Source organism: Anopheles aquasalis, chromosome 3 (genome assembly GCF_943734665.1).
Source record: "Anopheles aquasalis chromosome 3, idAnoAquaMG_Q_19, whole genome shotgun sequence".
Classification (NCBI taxonomy): Eukaryota; Metazoa; Arthropoda; class Insecta; order Diptera; family Culicidae; genus Anopheles; species Anopheles aquasalis.
The window spans coordinates 39,939,834-39,961,824 of NC_064878.1; the positions used below are offsets into that span (position 1 = coordinate 39,939,834).

The window sequence follows — 21,991 nt, forward strand, 5'->3', positions numbered from 1 at the left end:
GAACAAAGTTCACAACAAGAAGAAAAATTATAGACTTGTAGAGTAGTCTTTATGTCTCCCTACTAAGTACAGATCATCACCGATTAGTGCCTCATTGCGATCTAGTTCCGCAAAGTACATTGAACAGCCAGACACCATGCGGAACTGCGGTAGGTGTCAAGGTTACGGGAGGAAAAAGATATCACAACTCTTCCACCGGCGCAATCGACTAATTCTGTGGCGAAGCATGTCACAAGATAAGCCAATCGGTTCACCGGCTAATAATATACCGCTGGCAGGCACGCAATCACGCCACCGAGACAGAGCGAGAGACAGCGATCGAGCGAGCGATCGTGAGGTGCTGGAAAACTCCTGGGGAAACATCCCGACTTCCCCAGTGGTGTGCTCTCTCTCTGATCAAACAATCACTCCACGCGATCGCTTATCGGGACCCAGGTTCGCCCATGGAGGACACCAATGCGAACAAGCGATCCACAACCGCCACACATTGACTCCCGACTCAGGGTGGGCAATTGCGTCCCCCATGTTCCTGGCCAGCTGGTGTCGTGGTGACAGGAACTCTCGCGTGTTTTGACAACCCCGGTGTAGCAGGAACCCCGATGTGGCGGCTCTGAAGGCGTACGTACGTGGCGTGGTCCGGGTCCGGGCACGAACGGTCCAAGCGCGAAGCGGCGTCTTATCGGGGAACGATTTCGATCGATTTCTCGATCGCCCGGGCGCTATTTATCACACCACCAGCAGCAATAAATCATAGACAGACTGTCTAGCAACGGGCGGTGGGTCCGTGACGGTGGCTGGCCACCACCAGGACTAACCTGGGCGCACGACTTGCTACAAAATGGTCCCACCCTACAAAAGGGGCCCGGGACTCGACTCGCGACAAGCGCGACAAGAAAATGACAAATCTGCACATACGTATGACCTCATACTGCTGCTGTTGCTACTACTACTACCACTAGTGGACCCCGGTTCCTTCACTTTCGTACCGATGCACGCCCTGGCGACATGCAACCAACCACCATGCAAATTGTCCTCATGCCACTCGGTGGTGCACGCCGCTACGCCACCGATCCCCTTCATGCATGCTCGATGAACAACGGCTTATCTGTCGTTCGGTTTCATTTCGCTCGTGTTTTGTATCTGTTTATTGGCTAATTTATTTCTTCCTTTTTTGGCCGCTACATCAGGCCCCCATCTGCCCGGTGTCCGCTGGGAAGAGCGACAATGAGCGACGCTGCGCAAGGAAGGTGCACGCGAACAGTAAGAACGAAAGAACGGGAACGTAAAGGGGATGCACATTGCAAACGAAGCCACCGGCAAGCCACGAGCCGAGTGGGGATGTTTGATTGTTGATTGGTTATGCTCGACAATCTTGTTTATTCTTTCTCAATAACATTCCACATCTACTGGATTTGTCGGGGTTTTGGGAAGTTTATTTTTAAACTGCAGTGCAGAGAGCAATAGGAAAATGATGAAAAGGGATACTTTTTCTAGGATAGAACATTGAAAAAAGGAATTCACGTTTGTACGGCAAGCAGTTTGCATGATTCAAGCTGTATTTGCCAAACTATCTATTACATTTTACCATTTGGAAGAGGCATCTAAATACCTTGCTTTTGTGATAATCATTTCATCAATTAAACTAGCTAATGGAAAATTCGGTAGTAGGTACTGATCTATTTTCATTAGATGTAGTCATTGATTATTAAACGTTGGTAAGTTGAACCTTTAAATAGTTTAACATTTTATTATTTAAAGCTGGGTGTTGTAATCCAACGAAACCATAAGAGTTTGGATCTTGATTGACGAATTGAACTAATCTTACACAAAATTGTACGCAATATCAATCGAATTAGAAGACAGATTGCTTAAAATGCAACCAGCGATGGTACCCAATACTTTATAAGGTGTTCCAGTAATCATTTTCAATATAATGATTTTATGAATCTTTATACAAAAAAAAAACCCCGGTAGCTTATTGTAAGTTCATAGTGTATTCTCCTGCCTCCTGCCATTCACGTCAGATTTTATATGGAGGCTCTGCAAAGGTGCAATATCTGAATCAAAATTGTAGACTACAAGACATTTTTATGCCTGGTTCAGTTTGGAGTTTTGTTTGTCGTGCAATTTACCAACATTCCAATATCGTTTAGCGATGCACAGGAGAAAATATATAAAAATCCTCCTAACGGAAGATGCGCAAAGTTGAAAATTTCTTGTAATCTGACCGAGTTCCTACACGATAGCGAGAGATCTATCGTGAGAACTTTGATAGATTTGCTCAACCATTCTTAGTTTTTACGCGTTTGAATTTGGCCGTTTTCAATCTCACGCAAGCGATCTATTGCTGTTCTTGTTGTCGTGTCAGGAGCTCGGTGACATAATCTGGTGGTCCCCTAAGTTATGTTGATCAATGCATCAATGCATTCAATTCTAGGAATGCATAGGGATGATTTAGAACCCTTTGAACATACAGGAAATAACGATTTTATTAAAAAATTCAAGTCAAATAGCTTTAGATCAACAATTTCCATTAGGTCTTCTTTGAATATGGTTCAAAAAAAACTTTGTAGATTTGCTTCGACACAATTACATTTTGCTTTAGTGAAACCTGCTTTAGGATGCCCTGTAAACACTTTCAGTTCAGAAAAAAACGATCACAGCCACTCCTTTTGTATAAAGTAGGCTAAAGTTCGATCAGTGCCGGTAACACTTGATCGCGGAGTTTCTACAGAAAAGTTCGTGTTCCGAGTGAACGATCTACACATCGGAATATCATCCGATTCGCCTTGATCGCTCCTGCTGCTAAACGTTGTTTCCCCCATTTTTTTGTTGTTGCAATTTTGCATGTCTCCACCATCAACTCCACCATCCAATTCCTAATGCTCGTTCGGCTCCACCGAAAACAGGGTTGCCGCACGCACGGTTTGATCGAGTGCGATCCGCCCGGCCCCCGGGGACGAACGAACGAACCGGGCGCTCATTTATATTTATTACTTTTCTAATTAAAAACAATCATTTCCACGGGCGTCACGCGGGCTACAGAATGGAGTAGAACTGGCGCAACCCGTGTAGCCCGCGCAATTCGTAAGCCTTTCGCGGTTCGGTTCGCGCCGTCAGGCCAAGCCACGCCAAACCACGAGCGCCACACCGTTCGTGCCGCGTAGGTGTGTTGTGGAGAGCGCAGCCGGTAACGGGATCTCGCACGGACTCGATCTCGCGGTCGTTCGGTCTTTTTGGGGAGTCCACAACGGTGGCACTGGCAATGAATGGCGTTCACCGTTTGGAACCCACCCGTTCGCGCGTCGTTGCGGTTGAAGGAGACATTCTCTCGTTCGTTACGACTTCTTGGCTGAGGTGACACCGGCACCGCGCGCGCCCTGCAATGGTAGCTAATTTACGGTACTGCGCCGATCATAATGTTCATGTACGGTAGTTAGTGGCCGCCAGCTCCAACCACCCCCCGGGGAGGACTGACACTTTGGGACAGGGAAGCTTTGCCTTTTTGTGGCCGCAAATCGGTGAGTGAACGCGGACTTACAAATGGTGACAATCACCAATCGTCTGCGGACACGTGGAGGCCATAAATATATACTCTTGTGAGCCCTGGCAAGGATTTAGCATAAAAATGGACGACTACTGGCTAAACGGATTTTGTTGGATTTGTGACCACAATGTATGCTCGTTGACGATCAAGGCGATCAACACCTCACACCGGATCACTCACCGGTATGAGTGCGAATCAAGCGACAAACCCCAGCAATAAGCTAATCGCATAATTCACGATGCTCGATTAACCATTTTCCTTCATTTTCTTTCACCTTCCATCGAGAAGAAGCTTTGCTCTCGGAGTTTTCGTTTCGATTTTTAATGTTTTTACTACGAAATAACTACCTAGGGTGGCTACCTAGGGAGTGCAGTACATTTGAGTGTCGACGTTGTTCTGGAAGAGCGCTGTTCGTGGCGTGGTTGTGATCTGTATCGTGATGGAGGCGCTCGTTCCGAGCGTACCACTGACGATCGTGGCCGAAATGCCACCATAATCAATCGCCTGGTCCGTCTCAACCTGAATGAAATTGATGGGCTTACCGGTTGGCTGGAAGAAGAAGGAGGAGAATGGAAGGAATGAAATTATGCTACTGCTGCACTCCGCACCGGACCGTCACCGGCCGGCCATCAACTTACGTTCGTGAAAGTGACAGTATCGGGGCTGAGCTGTCCGTGGAAGGTTCTCTGGTAGAAGCACTGCTTCAGCGTTACAGCGTACGTACCGAGTTGCACTATCAGATTGCTTCCGGTCACGGAGAATGAGTTACCGGAGACCATACTGGTGCCACTGATGAGCAGCAGCGGTATCAGCAACAGCTCCAGCGGTCGCAGCCGTAGCCGCGGTAATTCACTCGTCCTGTGGATGCGCATGTTACGCGCTGGTGATGGCGATGGGCACTAACGAGCTTTGCTGGGTGCGTCACAACGCGTACGTACGTTCTTCCTGTTTCGCCACGAACCGATTGAGCGGCCTGGCCGGCCAGGCCAGTGCTTTTATATAGTGCGCCAAAAAGGCTTTTTTCGTGCGCCCTAAAACACTCCCGAAGCAATAAAAGCAAGAAGAACTCCGATGACGGGAGGGTTGGCCGTTGATTTCTGTGTTTTTTTTTGTTCATCTTTTGCGTGTTCGTGATGGGTGCGGGGGCAACTGTCTCCTTCATCTGCTATATCCTGTTCCCAAAGGCAAAGTGCTGTAGCGGGGAAAGAGGTTTCTTGTTTTCAGAATTCTTGGTCGACGTTGGTAAGTAGGTTAATGGAGCGCACGCGCCAGTATTCGGTTATCACGAACGCCATTCACTGGCCACCAGTTGCATAGTAGTAAAGGTGCATTTCGGATGCACGTGATCGAGTATTGCATGGCAGGGGATTTAATTCTTAGGTTTATCAATGGAAATAACGAGCAAGGATCAGCTACTTAAAATAATCAAATGCGCTGGAGTGGATTAGTTTTTTTGCCGGTATGTATTTATCTGTTATCTTAACACAACTTTATGCCTACAATGGCCTTAAGGAGCACAGAACTGGAGCCCAGTGATCTGGATGTTGCGTTTGAAGTGCGACTTTCTGTTGCCATCAGTGATCGATCTTTAGCAGTTTTGTTTGAATCTTTGGAGACGTTTAGTTGGAGCGCTTACACTCAAAATAATTGTTGATCCGGCGTTAGTTGTGGTCGCAAGGGAAATGTGCGAAAAGGCCGTTGCGCTACGGCTTCTTGCGCAGATAATCTTCACGAAACACTGTTTAGCATCGTTTTATGTCGCACGCCCACGTGTTAAAGCAGTTCAGGACCCTTAACTGAGCAGTACCGGCGGACGATCTGTTACTTTTATAGAGTTCTGCTGCTGGTACTGGGGTGAATGCTCTCCCTTCCTGGTTTGATTCGTGTATGGCCGGCATTGCAGCTCTTTTGGTGAAAAATGTACAGTTAAGCAACGAGTCATAAGAAAGGATGGCTCTACTTTCACCGCAGTCTGCATTGCATCACGACAGTGGAAGAGCAGAATTGGTTTTAAATGTCAAAACAGGTATAGTTTACGAAATTCTCTGATTCTCGCTGATCGCCGTGGCCATCGTGTGACGTCGACGTAGGTAAGTAGGTTAATGGTGCGAACGCGCCAGTATTCGGTTATCACGACCGTCATTCACTGGCCACCAAAAAGTTGCAAAGCACCAAAGGTGCATTTCGGATGCACTTGGTCGAGTATCGAAATGCTGTAAAGCATGAATTTCATATCATTCATACTCACTCCCTAAGGCACCTTGTAGCCATGAAAACAAGAACCTAGGATCACTACGATCTAGGATCAGCAAGTTAGGAGATTGAAGTGCGCTGGTGTGGGATTGGTGTATTTCTGTTGTGTGTATTTCTGTTTTCTTAACATACGATTATGATTACAATATGCATTACGGGGCACAGAACATGGAGACCTTGATGTTGCTTTTGAAGAATGATTTCCTGTTGCCGTCAGCGATCGAGAGCACAATGTTCACCGTGCCGATGGCGCCACCAATGATTTCGACGGTCGCTCCCCCGTAGGTGTCGTCTAATGTTTCCACCGTGACGAATTTAATGGTTTTTGCCTGCAAACAGGAGTAAACAGATTGTATCGATATACGTTCTTGTCCGGTCGCTGGAGACGCTTGAGTTAAGGCGTCTTAATTTAAGGCACTCCCAATGCTGCCAACACTTACGGCTGCTACGGCCATATGCGATACGGCCGCTGGGCTACGGCTTTTCGCGAAGATGGTCTTCTCGAAGCACGTCTGCAAATTAGCCGCGGGTGTCCCGAACTGAGTGGTGGCCGGATTCGTGTTTTGCTGACCCTGCCAGTTGGCGTTGGTGGGTTGAAGCTGCCAAAGGCCGCATAACGCGGCCAACAGCAGCAACCAGACGTTGTTACCGATAATCGTGGGATGCATCGTTCTATGTCGCTCGCACACGTGCCAAGGCAGCTAAGGACCCTTGACTGAGGCGTACCGGCGAGTGAGCCGTAACTTTTATAGAGTTCTTCCGCTGCAGCGGCTGCTGTGAAAGTGCGAAGAGATATGCATGTTGATCCCCAACGCTTCACTTCCTCTCGATACGTTGCTTGCGTCGCGTCGCGTACGCTCCGTTCGGGTCCGTTGCACTTTTCGGGACATAAGTACATTTCGGCAATGAGATAAAAGAAAGGTTGGTCCAACTTTCACCGGAGCCTGTACCACACTGACGACGTAGCGGTGGTAGGAAATGAGGTTAGAGTATCTTTTGGCGTTCGAGGCAGAACAGAGTTTATAAAAGACCACCATTCCGGTGCCGTGCCCAGACAAACGGGAAAACCACCGGCGAGAGAATGCTGCCAAACATTGTGGGATTTGTAGTGATCGTCGCGGTGCTCTGTGGCTCGGTCGATCACGCCATGGCCAACAACAACGCGGCGCATACCAGCAAGCAGTCGTACTACTTTGGTGCAAAGGGCGCGACCGACATACTGTGCTTCTCGAAGACGCTGGCAAAGGGTTCGTCACTACCCACGGACGTCAGCTACACGAATCCAACTGCGGTATGTACAAGAAGCAGGATATCAGGTGCCCAGAAAGTTTAACGTCGGTGCTATTGTTTCAATTGCAGGCTAAGAATATTAACTTCATCACGGTAGCGGCGGACCGGTACTCGCACTTCGGCTTTAAGGCCGAAATCACTAAAGGAGCCCTCGGAACGGTCTCTGCCACGGTGACTCTCACCGGTAAACAGGTGCTACCTTACGCGATCGAGATAAAGTTCTACTGTGTAGCATAATGGTTCAGTATCATGGCGTTATCTGCGATTGTGCAACTCTATTTATTAAATGCTGAAGTGAATAAAAGCCTTTTATGTGTAAAAAAACATAACAAAGTGTGACGATAGCGAAGGCGCAAGCTTCTACTGTGGGATGTATTCTTGGCTTCCTTTTTCTGTTCGATCGGTGTGAAACAGGTTTGGCAGAAACTCAGGAAGATGCTTGCTGTAACAGGCCAGGAGTGAAAGCCAGCATTTGTTCCGCCTTATGTTCTCATTCCTGATACTAATTTAATGATGATGAACAAACCGACTTTGGTGTTTTCTCCAAGATCGACACTATTCGATGGACACAACATATCTTGACAGCCGTACGATCAAGAGCCTTATGGAAAGAATGAGGCAAAGGTCGTATGTAGTGATGCACGAAATTAAAAACCTCGAATAATCTACTCTCTTTCCCTTATATGTTCAATGCCCCTTTTACCCCTTTCACTAACCATCCCGGGCCCGGGTGTTTTCAACAACATTATCAATCTGCAACCAATACAACGAGCTACGAGTGCAGTTACTGGTTGTTCGATCAAACGATCACACGGTACGGTAGTCGGAAATGCAGTATTTATACCACCGTACATCCTCGAGCAGCCGTCATTCGTGTCGAGAGCAGCGTTGTGTGTCATCAAATGTTAAGCATCTTTCGTTCGGAGTGGTGTTCAGAAATTCTTTTACGGTTAAGCTGATACTAGAGACTGTCAAGGTTTTGCAGAGTTATCAAAGAGAGAGAGAGAGAGAGAGAGAGAGAGAGAGAGAGAGAGAGAGAGAGAGAGAGAATGCTGCCAAGGATTGTGGGATTGGTAGTTGGTGCCGCGCTGCTCTGCTGCTCGATCAAGCAGTCGATGGCTGATAACAGCGGGGCGCATACCATGAAGCAGTCGTACTTCTTTGGTGATAAGGCAGCCACTGATATACTGTGCTTCTCCAAGACGCTTCTCAAAGGAACATCCCTGCCGCAGGAGGTTTCCTACAAGGTTCTACCGCGCAACCGGAAACGAAGACACACAACAGGCGAAAATGTCAGTAGCTCCTGGTTCCCCTTGGACCCAAACATATGATTTTTTGTTTTTTCCCCGCAGCCTGCACCATTTCCACCTCCATTTCCACCTCCACTTCCACCTCCACTTCCACCTCCACTTCCACCACCACTTCCACCTCCAGTTCAACCTCCAGCAGCAGCGATCAGTTTCATCACCCTGGAGGCAGATCGGTATTCGCATTTCGGTTTTACAGCCGAGATCATCGGTGGAGCTATCAAAACGGATACGGTCAGGGTGAAGATCGATTCAAAGCTACCTCTAGGATATTCCATTTCGGTGAAATTTTATTGTTCTTTTTAATTCCTCGAGCACATGTTATGGATCGGATCTATTGGAGCACATATATTGGATAAGCAAGCAAATAAAATTGCAATTGTGAGCCGCATAAACCGTGGAGCTTCTACAACTATTAGATATACATTAAGTTATCGTTCGATTGTATTTAAAAAATGGTGCCCGTTTGTTTGTGGAAGCTTCACGAGATGTTCTTTTTCAAGTACAACTAAATACCTTTAAAACACAATAAGTGATTGCTCGCAATATTGTCTTTACATTTGGTTATTCTCGACTCGAAAGATGTCCAGTTTTCCGCCTGAAAACTACAAGAGGGTTGCAGAACACTATCGTTTGTTGGTTTAAGCTTGTGGTGGATATGTTGCGACACAAAAAAGTGAAACTGTTTTAAAAGGAATAGGAGCGGAGATTATGACGTTAAATAAAAATAACCACAATACAAGAACAAACTGTTTGGCATAACACCTCTTTCTTTATGAAAATATCGATGGGAAAATAAATATGTAGTTGCCTGGATTGCTTAAAAAAAGTGAAGGATCTTTTGGCAAGGTATTCAAAACATGGCTAAAATATGGGAGAAAGTAGAGGCCAGCGCTGTGCAATACTTTGTTTGATGTACTTGTTCTTTGGGCTTTGAAAAACCATTTATTTTGTGCCAAAAAAATGAAAAAAAAACTATGTTATAGACCTAATAATACTAATTGCACTTTTTAGTACCACAAGTAGTACTGCACTCTCTTTCATACCATCCGATATTTCTCTACTTTCTCGATCTTTTGATTTCATCGTTTATCGCGCCAAAGTTTCGGGATCGCTGAAAAGAGGTCATGAGGCCCAATATTCCGTTGTTGCGTTGTGCGTATTTATACGGCTGCATCACCCAAACCGGGATTCAGTCGAGCGAATACCATCATTCAGTACCTTGCATATTTGCACCTAAAAAACCGAAATAAAATCTCATTTTGTCGCCAGCAGCACTTTCTTTCCTGGCAGTGTCTCAGTACGGAACGACACGGTAACCTGTTTTACCTTTGGCGCGATGCAGCTCGGACGTTCGGGGCTATCGATTGTGCTGGTGGTAGGTTTTCTGCTTACCGGCACCAACCAAGCCATTTCACCGGTGGTTTCGTCCAATCTGAGCTACTTCTTCGGCGTGAAGGATCCGGCAAACATAAATTGCTACAGCAGGACGATCCCGAAGCACAGCAGCCTGCCTGCAACGGTTACCTACACCAATCCGACTGCAGCCAAAAACATCAACTTCGTCACGATCGCCGCGGATCGATATTCGTCGTGTGGATTCACGGTAGATAAGATTGATGGGCAGCTGGGCACGGTATCAATTAGCTACCGGATCAATGGGCCTAGTCCCACACCGTACCAGATCACCGTTAATATGTTCTGTGTAGCGTAAGTGCGAGTGGGACGAAACGGAAAAAGCAATAAAGCTGGAACTGTGCTCTTCACAACCTGTACCGGATGTGCGGTGTTTCCTTCGTGGGTTTGTTTAAAGGAAGGACTCGCTGTGCGAGCTTTCAGGACACGCTTCGCTGCAGCGCCCTCTGTTGATACTTTGGGGGGCTTTCCTTCCTTCCTTCCGGGATTTCGTATCCTTCTGTGTTCGCTCGCCTTTTAGTAATACGTTTTACGGTTCATTGGCATCCAGGATAGTGTTGTTTTAATGAGAACAGTTGTGGCTCTCCTGAAATGCTCTTGTGCTCGTCGTTTTTGAACGGATTATTTTAAACTTTTAACAAAATCATTCCAAAATCAATCCATAGCAAAACAAACAAACGTACAGTTTGTTGCCACCGCAAGAACGATTGACCTAAATCGTACGAAACCGGGCCGCTGCCATTTGCATACGCACCGCATCCGCATCCGTGGGACGTTCTGTTACGTTCCTTTTCTTTCCTCTCCGTTCCGTGTCCGCGCCTGCGATGGATTTGGGATGGATTGAACGTACGTAACCGGCCGACCCGTAGCAGACCGAACGGCTTTTTGTAGCCGCATCTCCGGCACCATATTTGCCTTCCTGCGTTCCGTTTGCATTTCAATAATCGCATCGCCGGCAGCTGTTGCATCGGGTTGCATGTGCATGTTGCCTATGTCTACCCACACCGACTCACACGCAAACAGGCCACCACTTTCGCAATGCATTTGGTGGATAAATTCTCTCCGTTCCGATTCAACTTTGGCTCGGCTGACTGGCTGGCTGGTTGCGATCCGACGCCCCAAACGCGGTGAATGTATCGGATTGCATCTGCCGCGTGCGTTGCCCCGGCCTGGGCGGCTTGTGTGTGGGTTGGCAAAAAAATTGTAAAATCAGGCCACGGGTACGCGAGCACGGGTGATGGCGCAAAAAAAATTAAGGGTTTGTTGGAGAGCACAGAGTTTTTTTCCGCTAGACCGCAGCACTCCGAAGGTGACTCCCGTTCTTGTGTCGTCCTCCTGGTGTCCTTCGTCGCCGTGATGGCAGCTTCCGAAGTGAAAACGAAAATTCGTCACCGAACCGACCAAGGGGTCATTGGACTGTCTCTGTTTGACTTTTCGTTTTTTTTTGTTTCGTGCTGTTGTTGCTTCCTTTCGGTTCTATTTGTTGATGACGTCGGGGAGAGCAACCGGGAGGACATGGTAATCGATTCGGGTGCACGGTGTAGTGGTTCCAGCTGCACTTTGATTTGCATCACACCCATCACTTCGATGACCTGATGGTGGTTCGATGTTGCGTATTGATGCTGATGACCGGCACTGGACCGTTGGCGCCGAACGATGATGCTGGACGTCAAACATTGTCGTCGAGCAGTTCGAGTTCGGTTTGATGGCTTTTTGATATTTGTCAAAATCAAACTAAGCAAATTAAGTGTCGATGAATTGTAGGGAGTTTAGTTTTTTTTATTTTACACCCAAGAGAGGAAACATCTGTTTTCGAGTTGATAAGAAGTGTGTTGCATTTAAGCGTTTAAATGTGAGTTGAATGCACAGTTTCATTAGCTGATAAATTCTTTGTTTTAGTGACCAAATGCAGGTAACTGTCTTCTTTGGGTGCCAATGCGCCCATGGCGGCGTATCAGATGCTTTGCCAAGTGAAAAAGAATATGTTTTGCGCTGAAATGAACTTGAAATGCATCCACATATGTCCAAATCAGAAGCGATTAGGTGTGAAAAACGCATATAAAAACAGCGACATCTTGAAAATATCCCTTGGAATTCCTTTATCAGTTTTGCATTCGATTTCCTCATAAAGAGCGCTTGGAAGTCATTTACACATATCATTTAGATGCTTTAAACACATGTTGCACATCATGTAAAGTTAGTACAAATTCAGTCTTATTTAAAGTTTGTACATTTTCTTCATCGAACAAAAGTAGCAGAACAACACACACTTTAAGAATCGGTCCAGAAACAGGTCTTACGGTTTTAAGAAATTAGGATGGAATTCGCTCCACCTTCCAACATATGAAATTTAATTCCTTCTCATTAGACTAGAAAAGCTTCAAACGAATCGTGAATGTGCTATGATAGCTTTTATTATTGATATTATATCACAGTGGTTCAACGGCCCACATATTTTGGAATTTATATTTTTTTACGCTCCTTTCCCGCATCCTCAGAAACAGAAACTTATTTCACATCGATAATCAGAGAACAAGTTATACGCTAAACGGTCCAATTAACACAATGGTGACATGCTACGAAAAGCATTACCAAATATTAGATGTAAGAACGATGTAGAACAAAGTAAACCTGAACAAGATGTTTTTTCAACAAACAGTAACTTTTGATATAAAATAATCTATAAATATTCTGGCTTACATTTTAGTTGTTGGTCGACCTTCAAATGTAATTTATTCTGTAGTTAATTTTGTTTTAGTCGATAAGTACTAGTCTAGAAGTCAAGCAACTAGATTTTAGTGCCAATAAAACCAAAGTGAAATTTTATCTTTTTCATATCACTCCTTTACCTCAATGTTTTCAGTGTCTCATCTTCTGCTTTATTGTAAATGTTATCATTGATTTTTGGTTTCTTATGTCCACACTTAATTAAAAGAAAAATCCTTAAATATAAGTGTTTATGATGCACAGTACTCAACATAGCAGATCTCATCCTAAGAAAAGCGTACGATGTGTGCGATAAGAAAACGTAGAGATTCCGTCCAGTGACTAGCCAAGTGTGGAAATAAGCAAATAGCTAGACAAAGTGACGAAATAAAGTAGAAGTAAACCATCAATTCCGGTCATCGCGCCACAGGTCTTGTGCCATTGTTTCGAGAACCATGTTGGAACCTGAGACAGCGCGCCGGCGATGCTCTGTACCAAGTGCAAAAGTAGCAGCAACAACAACAACACCAAGCAGCAGCAGTCTGTTCCACTTTTGCCGTTTTGCTACTGGCCTACTGGGGCTTTGCTTTTGCTCCACTTCTGTTGTCCTTCGGGGGGACAGACCCCCCGGGGGGGGGGAGGAGGGCGAAATGCCTCATCCCAGCGCAGTGCAGCTGTTGTGCAATGTGCGCTGGACCCTGTGGGTTGGTATCCTTACGCCACTGGCCTACGCCAGGGTACGCAGGTTTTCTGCTGACTTCGATCGAAATTAGCACGTACGCACGTTGGCCAGTTTTTCGCCGGCTCCCCAGCTGTACCGTCTGCTCCAATTACCTTCCTGCCGGACATCCCGGACGAAAGTGAAACCCCAGAACCGACCGATGGCTTAAGAATGGCCAGCAAGAAACGTACAACACACAAAAAAAAACAAAAACTCCCGCGAGAACTCCCACCCCGTTGGTTCCGTTGGTGCAGACGGACACGTTTGGTTCCGCTCTTCACCATTCGCCGTAAATGGGGTCGCCGTCGCCTTCGCCGCCATTCAGCGAACAACTTTAAAGGCGTCGAAACGGTGCACGCTGACGCGCTAATCCTTTAATTAAAAATCAAAACCAACACAACGAAGTCTGGCCAACGGGAGGGGTGGGCCGGAAAATGGGAAGCGAAGCGAAGTGCAATCATCGCGTCCGCGAACAGACGGACGGACATGGGCAGCATGAGGCCGGCATCGAGCCGGCATGTTCTCATCGACTCATCGTCCCTTTTCGTCCTGGCCATCGTCGACATCAGGCAGTCGAGCCCTTTTTCAAGCCAACAGTAGGCTGGGGAAACGGTTGGTCAAGGAAGTACCCTCTGCGTCGTCGTCATTCGAAGCTCTCGTGAATACATAATGAGTGAAGATCAAGGTTAAGTCCCCGGTCCTCTTCGGGCACATTAATTGCTTTTGCCTGGGAACCAGACCCGACCAGACACCGCAGCGCGGTTGAAACAATGACCTACATTAACCATCGGATGCGTCGGAGGAAATGAAATTATGCTTGCTTCCAGGCGTTCCTGGCAGGCAGGCAGGCAGCTAGTACTAAGTCAGAACGAGGTCAGCGACGAGGGGCACCCACGGAAAGGGAGAGTTCGCGCTCGTAGCTCATTTATTCGATTTTATTCCTTTTCACCACCAGACACACTGTCCTCAGTGGCGGTCCATCGCTCGCAATAAGCGCACAACTCTCATTACGTCCTCCATTCCCCAACCTTAATGCCGGGCACAGCTGCGGTAATGGAAAATAAAGTTTTTCTCACCATCATCTCCTTCTTACTTTCCGCGACCCCCAGGTTCCCGGTCCCGGGAATGCCATTAACCAAGCGCCCCGGTCTGGGGAGTAAGTCACAGACGGTACTCGGCGCTGGTTTGGAATTACCATTTCGTTCGGTTGTCGTCCCTTCCGCTGCCCCCGGTTCCTTTCACTTTCCTTTTCGTTTGTCCTTTTTCCCGCATCCACCGCGTTGTCCACAGCATCCCTTTTGGCGAGTACGCTCTGGCGTCCTCGGTGCTTTCGGTGGCGCTTCTTCCGGTGGAGTGATTTTAATCTTTGCGACTTTGCGCCACGCAACTTTACGACCTCGGTCGCAGTGAACGGACAACAGCATTTGCGACGATGATGATACCGAACCAGCGGCCATCGTACGTCCTTGTTCTCTTGCTTCTCACCCCCGCGGAGTGGCATTGGGATGGCGAATGAAAATCGATCGAGTTCAATTAAATGTTAAAGTTGCTAGCGGTCATCGGTGGCCGTGCTGGATTGACTTCACTTTATTTCCGGTCAGCTGTTGCGAGCTCCACGGTTTCCATCAACCGGAGAACCATCATCGAATAGCTCAAGAACAGTGCGTTGTGGTCTTCCGCTTTAAAATGAATCGCAAAGTCAAAGAACGATGGACGCTCTTTCTTAAAGTGCCAAGTGACGACACGACGTGACACAGTTCCCTGCGAACGATGACCTTTTGTCGTTGTCGTTGTTCCGCCGCGACCCTAGAAAGGAATCCGGTAACACTTGTGACCGTCGTGGACGTGAACGCACGCCGCTCCGACGTCAGCGGCCGCCGGAAACTGTATTTTCCCTCCGGAAACGAACTTTCTGACGTCTCGACTCGGTGCACGCCACGATGAGCCGCATTGTAGGACATCCGGGGAGCTGGGAGTGCTTCGGGAGTGAACTCAAAGGAGGTTCCTTAAATCGGGACCACTCGTTGGCCCCTCCAGTGCAGCACATTTCAGTTCTGGGAATTTTCGGTCGCACAAAGGACACGCAACAACATGATTGACCGATGAGACGTGGTGGTGGTGGTCATGGTGGCCGCCGATGGCTTCGAGTCATCCGCAAACAATCGATTCCGGGAGTCGGATTTCAACCAATTCCACTGTGGCTCCAGCCTTCCGATTCTTCTTGCTAACAGACAGAATGATACCTTGACGGTGTTGTTGTTGACGTGGCTCAAATGGTCGCCGCAGAAGGTAGGTTAGGCAGCTGCTGCCTCTGGTCGCCTGGTTCCGATGGTGCGATCCGTGATGGCCTCGAGCGGTCAGGGCGGTACGACCAATGAACGGTTGCCATCCAACAACGACTCGCTCCATCGATCCTTCTCGGTAGTCTCTCTTTCCCCCACTGGTCCCTCCGGCTAGACTAACGCCACGTCAGTCGGAAGCTGATGAGCTCCGGGAAGAGGTATCCGCGCGTCAAGTGTCAGTGCAATCGATCGGACTAACCCTGCCGAAGTAGCAGCAACAACCTTGTACCTCTCTTGCTGCCTCGGTCAGATTGGCAGACCTGGCTTATTTTCGTGTCCGATTATCAAGGATTGGGTTGATTTTGCTCCATTCTCGGCCTCCGGGACTGTGGTGAAGATCAATTTTCATGCCAAATACCAACGGAATCGCGTTGCGTTGCGTGTCCTTTGCGACGGTGAACAGCCGTCTCGCTGTCGGGGATGTTTTACATTTTTGGCGGTCAACAGCAGCAGCAGCAGCAGCAGCAGCAGCAGCAGCAGCAGCAGCTGACAATGATTCCTGCCAATCGTGTAATGTCGTGTACCGTGTGATAAAATGTTTTTCATTGTTTGTTGGAAGGAAGGAAATGTATTTTTTATCAAACATGCAACCGATGATTAATTTTGTTGCGGGTTTTTATATTCTAGTGGCATCGCATAAACTCAACACGAGGTAATTACTATGCTGATGCATTGTGATTAATATGTTGACAGCTTAAAACATAATAAAGGATTTTCAAATGGCTGTTCTTTTATATTCTACTTTTACCCCACTATAATTTAAAAACTCGATTGAAACAGAGAAATTAGCTGAATAACAGAAATTTTGTAAAGATTTGGTACCATCAGGGCATAATTTTGAATTATAAAATGCTTAAACTATAAATATGGCTCGGTCCGTAAGGTATCAATGAAAAAAATGCTGAAATTATCAATGAGTAACGATTTGGCCAAGAAGTGATAATTTGAGTACAAGTGAGTGAAGTGATAATTGAGCTCTGGACACTGTACAACTGTGAAAATCTAAAATATCAATAGCATCACCATCTCCCCAGAATAAGTTTCTAAGGAGAACAAAATGGTAGAGAGGGGATATAACATAAGATAGAGTATGGTCAGAACGTTTTAAAATAGATCATTTAATCATTACGAGTTATTTTATCATCAAAAGTATACTTAGCACGTGTTTAACCTTAAAACGGATGTTTTTTTGTCTATATGTCATATGACGATATGATCATCATGTCATTTTCTGATATCTTCATACAAATCGAAGTACTGTTTGGAGAGCGCGTGATCCATCGCCGAAAAGAGGTGACGGTACATTTTGATTATTTGCAGGCGCCCTAACAGTTTCACAAGGCAACAACAGCTCATAATAGACGACACCCATCTGATCACACCAAACGCACAGTCATTGTATTGCGTTGAAAGCGATTTGGTCTTGCGTTAGAAGATGATGGTTGGCTGGGATCTATTAACGATTTGTTTTCATTTTTTTAACTTATATAAGGACGGACGAGCCGTATGTTAATGATTGGTTTCCTTCTAGATGTTAGAAATGTATCCACTTTTCATCGCCAGTCACCACATGAAGCCGGAACGATTTTTTTTGCCCAGCTAGCAAGAATTTGCATGTGTTTTTGCGTCGCTCCATCGGCAAATCGTTCGATTCATGATGTACCCATTTTCCATCTGTTTGTACCTTTCTATGTCTCTTAAGCGTATAGAGATGGTTGGTTAAGAAATTCCTAACTAGGGAGCTACGATTACGTATGATTCTCATCCAAAAGAACCTGCAATTCATGGTCCTTTTTTGGGTCGATTTTCACGCTTCTTGTAACTCGAGTCAAAATGGTCATCTTTGAACCGATTCAAACAACATTTGCAAGTGGTTTCCAATACCACATTGTCACCAGAGGCCTCTGCAAGCATTTCATGTGATTCGATTGCCGATTTTTTCTAATTAAAGGACAAAAATGGAGCTTCCCGGATATGCTATTTTTCAGGCACAAAATGTTAATGATTAAGCAAGAAAAAATATATGTTGTTTTGTAGTATCACTTATGATGTGGACTGATTTATGTAAACAGGTGTCGAATAAACACAAAAAACAGTATGGCATGTCGGTGAAACCTCAATTTAGTCTGTTAGCCTATAATCTATAAGCAAACAGCATTTTTAAGGTTATTAACCTGGTAAGTAGTGAAGCTAAAAACAGTACTTGGCATGAACAGATATTTGCATTGTAACTTGACATTTTCTGTTTCGAATTCTACTATGAGATCGTAAAAAAGGAGTCTCTACGATAACAGAACAGACCACCCAAGAAGCAGTTGACTAATTAGAACAACACATCCATCTGCGATCTGGCGTTGGAGAGCTTACGAGATGATGCTCCAACGCCACAATACCGCTTGTTTTGACATTTTTGACAATCACAACCTGCTGGGCCTTCTGCGAGGGCCTAGCATTGGGCGCCACTCGATCTACCACCAACTCATTGCCACCCTCATCGCCCAAGACGCAAAACAACTCAAGATGACGGGCGCGAAATCGCACGGTTACGCCATGGCGAGGGCGTCGAATCTGAACTTACAATGCAAATTAGCCCACGTAATCCTTTCCCTACTTGAGCATGAGTGAACCGCCAGGCGCGTCATGAGCCGTACGTGACTTTTTGCAAACCGTCCAAGGGAGAGTTCGGTACCAAGAAGAGGGGCCATCGGTGATACGGATCAGTCCACGGTGTCGTCGACGGCATGTGAAGTGCCATGGCACCAGAACGACCAGCGGTTTGAGCGAACTTGAGCACAACCTGGCGTCTAGGATCCATCAAAAAAAAAAGGGGAGAATGCTTGAGATGTGCTGCACTAAGCCATGGCGACAAGGAAGCGCGTGGCCGGGTGGGAGTCTAGCGCCATCAGTCAAGTGGCTGGTGACGGTGCTGCAAGCGCATAAGCATGGTGGCCACCACAGTGCTCCCCCGGTAAGGAACCATATGAGGCAAAAGGATTACTTGAGAACAGGCCAGGACGAGGGAGGACGAAGCTGCTTAGACATGCGGACACGAAGGACGCTTGCATTCTTGAGCCCAAGCCCAAGTGCGCCGAGAACACTCGAAAAAAGGGGTTTTTCCGCTGAGGGGTTTTTCCAGCGTGACAGCGACCCCACAGGCTTCACATTTTCACTTCCACTTGACGATACGAATCTCAGACCCATCGTCGTCGTTGAGGCCTTTTGTGTTGCTTCCGCGTCTCGGAGCTTAGAGGTGCGCTCGCGCTCAAGATAGGCTTAAGGAAGCGTGCTGTTCTGTGCTTGGCGCGAATAGAAATATGGTCCTAAAGAGGGGTTCACTGACTCAAAAAAAAAGTCACAAAGAAAAAAGGAAAAAAGCAGAAAGCGGCAGCCCCAAACGCAGGAAAAGTGCAGAAAGAAAAAATGTCCACAAGGTGAGCGGACGCTGCGCTGTCTCCACTCGAGCAGGGACCGTGAGGACTGCAAATAAACCTTGGAGTTTTCCAAGGAGGCAAAAAAAGAAATAAAAGAGGAGGAATATCATCCTCCAAATGCCCCAGAGCTGCCTCGAGTGAGCGGCCAAGGATAAAAGGGCTCGCATGGTCCCGTGTGTGTCTGCGATATGAGCCACACTTTGATTATAATCTAACACCGCCCAGCACAGTGCTGGCTGGCTGGCTACACTGTCAAGTGCTAAATGCTTTTTCCCACTTGACGTGGCCGCTGGCGGGTCCGTACAGCCCGGTAGTAATCTTCAAAAGTGCTTCACGAGCACGAGAGAGGAACAGCATTGCAGCAGTTGCGTTTCGGGATTTTCACTCATCGCCAGTGAAAGGCGTCTCCAACTGGCGTCTCCATCAAACCATTTGTCGAAACATTTCGAATGTGTCGCACCAACAGTACGCTGATACATTGTAACCGTAGCGGCCATATCTCTTTGCAACGCATTTCGCATTCACGCTGTTAGGTGAGCTAGTGGCAAACAAAGCAACCTACTCCCTTCCCTCTGGGATGCTCTCCTAAACGCAACGCATGCTGCAACGCACCAGCAGCACCGGCACCATATAACCTCACAAAACAAAGCGGGTGCATTAACAGGCTGTGCCGGCTGCCACTGACGGACGGACTGGCACCAGCACCGGCGCAATGTCTCATCTGAAGTGGAAGAAGCCATACCGGTGGATGGACAGAAACAAAAGGCTCCCGGCCGAGACCGGAGAGTGAATGGAAAAAGGGTTTTCCCGCTTTTCACGGATCGCGCTCTCGGTTGCAGAGGGAGCTGAATGGGAATGAATAAGAAATCTCTCGCCTCATGCTCGAAAGCAGAAGAAGAACGAGTGAAAGAAAAAAGGACAAATACCGACCGGGTCCATCCGTTTCAAGATGTCCATTTCACACTTCCACTCGCCCACCGGCTCCCCCCGGTGTGGGTTGTTTATGAAAATGGAAACATATCCGACCAGCACCGGGATGCTCCAGGGGATCACCTCAGGGGACCCGGAGTTGAAGCCGCTGCCAACGCCATTGCCGGCTGGAATGACAAAAAATTTCAATGCCAAGTAATTTGCAGGCTGAATACAATGTAAACATGAAAAGTGTTTTCCCTTTCAGTGTGCTCACAGCCCAGAGGGGGCCCCGGGGGCGGGGGGGATGTATGCTTTGTGCCATTCGTGTCTCTTCCCCTGGTGGACCACTGGTCTGGTTCGCTCCGTACATCACTAAACCCAACAACCTGGGACTGGACGGAAAAGCGCGGAAGATCCGAGTGAGGGTAGCTGATGAACATGTTGTTGCTTTTGTTGAATAAGGCGATGTCCCGGGCTATGGTGAGTTTGCTTACAGAAAACTACTTAAGCCCGAGCTGAGCGACCGTCAAAGCGATAAAAATGTGGACTCAAAATTTGAATGACTTTTCCGTGGCCATGAATGGAATGCGCAGCGCTGGACGCGGGGCGGTAGAAAGCGAAATAATCAACAAAAAACATCATCATCATCGTCCATCTTCTAATTACCGGTGCATTTTCTATGAGAAGCTGAGCCGGAGGTGGCGATGAATGTTTTATGGAACGTGCCAGGACATGCCGTGCTGCTATTCGTGTGTTGTCAGCTGGAAGGTATTGAAAAACAATTGCCCTGATGCACCACTGTTGGTGAGCTGTGGCGTGGCGTGAAAGATGGCGTCTGGTAGCGTTGGATTGTTTTTTGGGTGTCAGTCGCGCGGAAGAGAGATTCCAAAGAGATTTGAACGGAGTGAATGAGGTCCTTAAGGCGCTACCATTTGTACCGGTTGCTTGCAAAGAGTTGCACAACATGTCTGCTCATCGTGGATGATGATGTGTCCATCAGGGACAAGTCTCGCTCGTCGCTGGTGTTTTAGGGACAACTATTCATTACGTTCTGTGAGATGTGTGCGTTAGTTGTTGCTGCTTTTGCGACGTTTTCAATTTTTAATACGTGAAATAGTGTTGAAATTGCTTCATTATGGATCTTAAATGCAAATAATCAGTGATTGTTTTCGTCCTTTAGTTTTTTTCTATCCGTATCAAAGTACTCGTAGTTGTTTTCTTGAATCGTTTTTGAGATTTTATCCTCACTACATTATCAAAGTTTATTTTATGTTCCAAATATTATGTTAAACTAGAACTTTTCATGGAATCTGAGGCAGATTGTTTAGAATGTATTAAAAACTAATGCTCTTTTTGCTGTGTTTATCATAGGTCGGGCCTGTGGTATAAAAATCACTGACCTATCGTTAGATAATAAGCTTCTTCGGTAAAGCTTGTCAATAACCTGTAAAATAAGGAATTTTCCAATTATTCGGAGCAGTTTAAAATGAAGAAAACAAACGCTTTTGCTGATTTCGCTTATTGGGACAAGCATTAAATGGTTTATTTATAAAACTTTCGGCAAATTATACATAATCTGGGCAAAGGTATCTGGTAAATGATGAACAGATAAAATGGGTTGTGTGCACAATTTCAAAATGGATCGGTTCAGTAGTTCTAATATTATTGAAAGCGTTGGATTTCCAAAAAAAACAAAACACAGTAATGTGCCGAGATGTACTGAGCCATGATGATGCGCGGTTTTTGAAAGCGCTGGATCTTCATTAATTTGACTTCGTTGAATTCAAAACATTCACACAATATTTGAAAAGGGTGTATCATTCAGGGGAAAAATGTAAAAAAATCACTAGAGAAAAAGTGATAGCTTCTGCTGGGCTGTAAAATATTGAATTGAATTGGATTCGTCCTTTCGAAAGCTAGTTTACGATTAAGATGATTACGAAAATAATGATTATTGCGTTAAAATAGTTATTTTCATCTCGTTAGCTAGAATCAACTAAATCATGATCCATAAAATTGAACAATATTAATATTGATCACGAATTTGAGGCAATGTAGGGATTCAA

At 46.4% G+C, this 21,991-nt stretch overlaps 5 protein-coding genes across 5 annotated transcripts; 3 read left to right on the forward strand and 2 right to left on the reverse strand.

Moving 5' to 3' along the window:
• Positions 1 to 3,907: 3,907 nt before the first annotated feature.
• On the reverse strand, positions 3,908 to 4,419 carry LOC126576646 (uncharacterized). The gene is made up of 2 exons (XM_050237952.1): positions 4,186 to 4,419; positions 3,908 to 4,096 (listed from the first exon to the last, which is right to left on the reverse strand). Exons 1-2 carry the CDS (start codon positions 4,417 to 4,419, stop codon positions 3,908 to 3,910), a joined length of 423 nt encoding a protein of 140 aa, XP_050093909.1.
• Positions 4,420 to 5,952: 1,533 nt separating this feature from the next.
• Positions 5,953 to 6,468, reverse strand: LOC126576647 (uncharacterized). Its single transcript, XM_050237953.1, has 2 exons — positions 6,250 to 6,468; positions 5,953 to 6,129 (listed from the first exon to the last, which is right to left on the reverse strand). Exons 1-2 carry the CDS (start codon positions 6,466 to 6,468, stop codon positions 5,953 to 5,955), a joined length of 396 nt encoding a protein of 131 aa, XP_050093910.1.
• Positions 6,469 to 6,947: 479 nt separating this feature from the next.
• LOC126576649 (uncharacterized) lies at positions 6,948 to 7,327 on the forward strand. The gene is made up of 2 exons (XM_050237954.1): positions 6,948 to 7,091; positions 7,160 to 7,327. The coding sequence occupies exons 1-2, from the start codon at positions 6,948 to 6,950 to the stop codon at positions 7,325 to 7,327; spliced, it is 312 nt and encodes a 103-aa protein (XP_050093911.1).
• A 901-nt stretch (positions 7,328 to 8,228) lies between these two features.
• Positions 8,229 to 8,703, forward strand: LOC126576650 (cellular tumor antigen p53-like). Its single transcript, XM_050237955.1, has 2 exons — positions 8,229 to 8,382; positions 8,443 to 8,703. The coding sequence occupies exons 1-2, from the start codon at positions 8,233 to 8,235 to the stop codon at positions 8,701 to 8,703; spliced, it is 411 nt and encodes a 136-aa protein (XP_050093912.1). The 5' UTR covers positions 8,229 to 8,232.
• Positions 8,704 to 9,736: 1,033 nt separating this feature from the next.
• Positions 9,737 to 10,111, forward strand: LOC126576651 (uncharacterized). The gene has a single exon (XM_050237956.1). It carries the CDS (start codon positions 9,737 to 9,739, stop codon positions 10,109 to 10,111), a length of 375 nt encoding a protein of 124 aa, XP_050093913.1.
• Positions 10,112 to 21,991: the final 11,880 nt, after the last annotated feature.